Here is a 4,699-nt window from a genome sequence, read left to right as displayed (position 1 = left end):
GCATTGATTCTGGAATCACTGCATTGAGTTTAAAGAAGGTGCATTGATTCTGGAATCGCTGTATTGAGTTAAGAAAAGGTGCATTGATCCCTGAAATTGCTGCATTTATTCCATCGCTGCCTCCCTTTCGACGCAAGAGGAAAAAGGTTATAATAAAAAGTTGGGAAGTCCCTCTGAAATTCCCAATCGTGGCTAACCTGCGGCTTTGCCGAGGGGTGGGGGGGGGTGTGGGGCTGGAGGGCTTCGCATTCCTGGTGGGAATTCCGGATCGAGGGGCACCCTGCGTCGCCGGACGGGGGCTGAGTCTTTTCTCTCCCCCCCCCCCCCCCCCCCCCTCGGTCCTTCGTTTGGGCTCAAGAGGCCCCAAGACGTGCGCGATCCCCTCGCGGCGATGCGTCGCTACGCAGTTGTTCATCTCCACACGGCAATTGCTCTCTCGCTGTCCCTCCCCCCCCGCCGGGGACGTTACCTCGCGGCAATTGGACTCGAAGTGACCCTGCGGGTATTCCCCCCCCCGCCTCGCCTCGCCTCTGTGTGGCCATTAGGGTCACTTGGCTGAGCCCCCAAGACGTACCCCCTTGTGGTGATTCGAGAAGATTGCAGCTCAGAAACCTTTCCACCTCCTACTTTGAGTATTTTATCCCCCACGCATCTGTTATTCTATATATAAACCACCCCCCCCCCCAGAACCTCGCGATTAGATTCCAGTCTGTAACTCACTCCCGGGTATCTGTTATTCTATATATAAACCCCCCGAACCCCTCGATTAGATTCCAGTCTGTAACTCACTCCTGGGTATCTGTTATTCTATATATAAACCACCACCCGAACCCCTCGATTAGATTCCAGTCTGTAACTCACTCCCGGGTATCTGTTATTCTATATATAAACCCCCCCGAACCCCTCGATTAGATTCCAGTCTGTAACTCACTCCCGGGTATCTGTTATTCTATATATAAACCCCCCCGAACCCCTCGATTAGATTCCATTCTGTAACTCACTCCTGAGTATCTGTTATTCACCGAAGAGACGTGGAAACTGGAGAAGTTTGCAGCTCAGAAACCTTTCCACCTCCTAATTTGAGTATTTTATTTCACCCCTCCCCCTAACCGCATTCCTTTGTTTATTTCCACCCCCCCACCCCCTGCAGATGTTCCTGGGACGGACTCCTCTGAGCCGTGGAGCGAGAGCGTTTCGGAGGCCCCGCCCCGCTGGGGCGGTCCGGGTCAGGGGGCTCGGCGAGGACCCCAGGCGGACGCCGCCGGAGCGCTACGACGTGGTGGTGGTGGGAGGCGGACACGCGGGGACGGAGGCAGCGGCGGCGGCTGCCCGGGTGGGCGCGGAGACCCTGCTGATCACACAGAAGGCGTCGACGATTGGTAGTGGGCAGGGCGGGGGTGGCGGGCTATTCGACCGGGAGTGGCGCGGCTCAGGACTGGATCTCCATTTCGCTTCTTTTGGTGGGCTGGAGGGTTTTGGGAAGCAGAGGAGTCCATTCGGCCCTTCGAATATGACCCAAGCCCTGTCCTTTGGCTTATTTCACCAACAACAACTTGCATTTACTTAGCGCCTTTAGTGTCGTAAATCACCCTCCAGGTAATTCAGAGGAGTGTTATGAAACATAAGTATTAGGGACAAGCGACCAAAAGCTCGGTCAATGTGGTTGGTTTTAAGGAGCGTCTTAAAGGAGGATAGAGAGAGAGAGAGAGAGGGGCGGAGAGGTTTAGGGAGGGAATTCCAGAGCTTATGGCCCTCCCCAGGCAGCTGATGGCCCGGCCGCTAATGGCGGAGCGATGGGAATCGGGGGATGCTCGAGAGGCCGGAATCGGAGGAGTCCGGAGAGATCTCGGAGGGTTGTAGGAGGTTACAGAGATAGGGAGGGTTGTAGGAGGTGGAGGAGGTTACAGAGATAGGGAGGGGTGTAGGGTGCTGGAGGAGGTTACAGAGATAGGGAGGGTTGTAGGGGCTGGAGGAGGTTACAGAGATAGGGAGGGGTGTAGGGGCTGGAGGAGGTTACAGAGATAGGGAGGGTTGTAGGGGCTGGAGGAGGTTACAGAGATAGGGAGGGTTGTAGGGGGCTGGAGGAGGTTGCAGAAATAGGGAGGGTTGTAGGGGCTGGTGGAGGTTACAGAGATAGGGAGGGTTGTAGGGGCTGGTGGAGGTTACAGAGATAGGCAGGGTTGTAGGGGCTGGAGGAGGTTACAGAGATAGGGAGGGTTGTAGGGTCTGGAGGAGGTTACGGAGATAGGGAGGGTTGTACGGGCTGGAGGAGGTTACAGAGATAGGGAGCATTGTAGGGGGCTGGAGGATGTTACAGAGATAGGGAGGGTTGTAGGGGCTGGAGGAGGTTACAGAGATAGGGAGGGTTGTAGGGGCTGGAGGAGGTTACGGAGATAGGGAGGGTTGTAGCGGCTGGAGGAGGTTACAGAGATAGGGAGGGGTGTAGGGGCTGGAGGAGGTTACAGAGATAGGGAGGGCTGTAGGGGGCTGGAGGAGGTTACAGAGATAGGGAGGGTTGTAGGGGGCTGGAGGAGGTTACGGAGATAGGGAGGATGTGAGGGCCATATTGGGATTTGTAAACATGGATGATAGATTCAAAATTGAGGCATTGCTGGAGAAACAGGAGCAGGAGGAGGCCAATCGGCCCCTCGAGCCTGCTCCCCTCCTTAATCCAGCCTGTGGCTGATCTTCTCCCTCAACTCCACCTTCCTGCACTCTCCCCACATCCCTCGATCCCCTCAGTGTCCAAAAACCCTCTCGATCTCCCGGTCTTGAACCTACTCGATGACGGAGCACCCACCGCTCTCTGGGGTAGGAGAATTCCAAAGATTCACAACCCTCCCGAGTGAAGACATTTCTCCTTCATCTCAGCCCCAAACGGCCGACCCCTTCTCCTGAGACTGGGACCCCCCGTGTTCTAGACTCTCCAGCCCGGGGAGAGGGGGGGAAACAGCCTCTCAGCATCGACCCTGTCAAATCCCCTTCAGAATTTTCTACCTTTCAGTGAGACGACCTCCCATTCTTCGAAACTCCAGGGAATAGAGACCCATTCTCCTCAATCTCTCCTCCTGGGACAATCCCTCTCATCCCAGGAACCAGTCTAGTGAACCTTCGATACTCTCCCTCTAGGGCAGGGATGTCCTTCCTCAGGTAAGGAGACCAAAACTGGACCCAGAGCTCCGGGTGTGGACTCACCAACGCCCTGTATCATTGTAGAAAGACCCCTTCACTCTGAAACTCCAATCCCTTTGTAATGAAGACTCACAGACCATTTCCCTTCCTCATCGCTCGCTGTACCTTCACTCCCTCTCTCCTCCCCACAGGTGAGATGTCTTGTAACCCATCCTTTGGAGGAGTGGGAAAGGGCCATCTCATACGGGAAGTGGATGCACTGGATGGACTGTGTGCAAGGATTTGCGATCAGTCTGGAATTCACTTCAAGGTCCTCAACAGAAGGAAAGGCCCAGCAGTCTGGGGTCTGCGGGCGCAAGTGGACAGGAAACTGTATAAGAGACTCATGCAGGTACAGCATTGGGTTAGATACAGAGTAAAGCTCCCTCTACACTGTCCCCATCAAACACTCCCAGGACAGGGACAGCACGGGGTTAGATACAGAGTAAAGCTCCCTCTACACTGTCCCCATCAAACACTCCCAGGACAGGGACAGCACGGGGTTAGATACAGAGTAAAGCTCCCTCTACACCGTCCCCATCAAACACTCCCAGGACAGGTACAGCACGGGGTTAGAGACAGAGTAAAGCTCCCTCTACACTGTCCCCATCAAACACTCCCAGGACAGGGACAGCACGGGGTTAGATACAGAGTAAAGCTCCCTCTACACTGTCCCCATCAAACACTCCCAGGACAGGTACAGCACGGGGTTAGATACAGAGTAAAGCTCCCTCTACACTGTCCCCATCAAACACTCCCAGGACAGGTACAGCACGGGGTTAGATACAGAGTAAAACTCCCTCTACACTGTCCCCATCAAACACTCCCAGGACAGGTACAGCACGGGGTTAGATACAGAGTAAAGCTCCCTCTACACTGTGCGCATTTTCCTTATCTCCTCCTGACCTTCCCTCTCTCCCGCAGAGTGAAATCCTCCGTACTCCCGGTCTGACTGTGCGGGAAGGGTCTGTGGAGGATCTGCTCATCACCGACCCTGACCCCTCGCGGCCTGGCAAGTGGAGGGTCCGAGGGGTCCTCCTGGGTAAGTGAGGGAAAGAGAGAGTGCGGGCGAGCGACAGAGAGAGGGGGAGGGCGAGTGATGGAGAGAGAGAGCGAGTGATGATGGAGAGAGAGAGACAGAGAGAGAGAGAGAGAGCGAGCGACGGAGAGAGAGAGAGAGGGAGACAGAGAGGGAGACGGAGAGGGAGACGGAGAGGGAGACGGAGAGGGAGACGGAGAGGGAGACGGAGAGGGAGACGGAGAGGGAGACGGAGAGGGAGACGGAGAGGGAGAGGGAGAGGGAGCGACGGAGAGGGAGAGGGAGAGGGAGCGACGGAGAGGGAGAGGGAGAGTGAGCGACGGAGAGGGAGAGGGAGAGTGAGCGACGGAGAGGGAGAGGGAGAGTGAGCGACGGAGAGGGAGAGGGAGAGTGAGCGACGGAGAGGGAGAGGGAGAGTGAGCGACGGAGAGGGAGAGGGAGAGTGAGCGACGGAGAGGGAGAGGGAGAGTGAGCGACGGAGAGGGAGAG

General features: G+C 56.1%; 1 protein-coding gene across 1 annotated transcript; it reads left to right on the top strand.

Annotated features, from left to right (window-relative positions):
- Window positions 1–391: 391 nt before the first annotated feature.
- LOC144678247 (5-taurinomethyluridine-[tRNA] synthase subunit MTO1, mitochondrial-like) lies at window positions 392–4,213 on the top strand (the record flags this gene model as incomplete). The annotated part of the gene is made up of 4 exons (XM_078538100.1): window positions 392–502; window positions 1,151–1,379; window positions 3,324–3,523; window positions 4,096–4,213. Coding segments are annotated over exons 1-4 (658 nt in total), but the record flags the coding sequence as incomplete, so codon positions are not given.
- Window positions 4,214–4,699: the final 486 nt, after the last annotated feature.

The sequence above is a fragment of the Cetorhinus maximus genome, unplaced genomic scaffold (genome assembly GCF_964194155.1).
Source record: "Cetorhinus maximus unplaced genomic scaffold, sCetMax3.hap1.1 HAP1_SCAFFOLD_3872, whole genome shotgun sequence".
In the NCBI taxonomy this organism is placed as follows: domain Eukaryota; kingdom Metazoa; phylum Chordata; class Chondrichthyes; order Lamniformes; family Cetorhinidae; genus Cetorhinus; species Cetorhinus maximus.
This window is presented reverse-complemented; position numbering and strand designations above follow the sequence as displayed.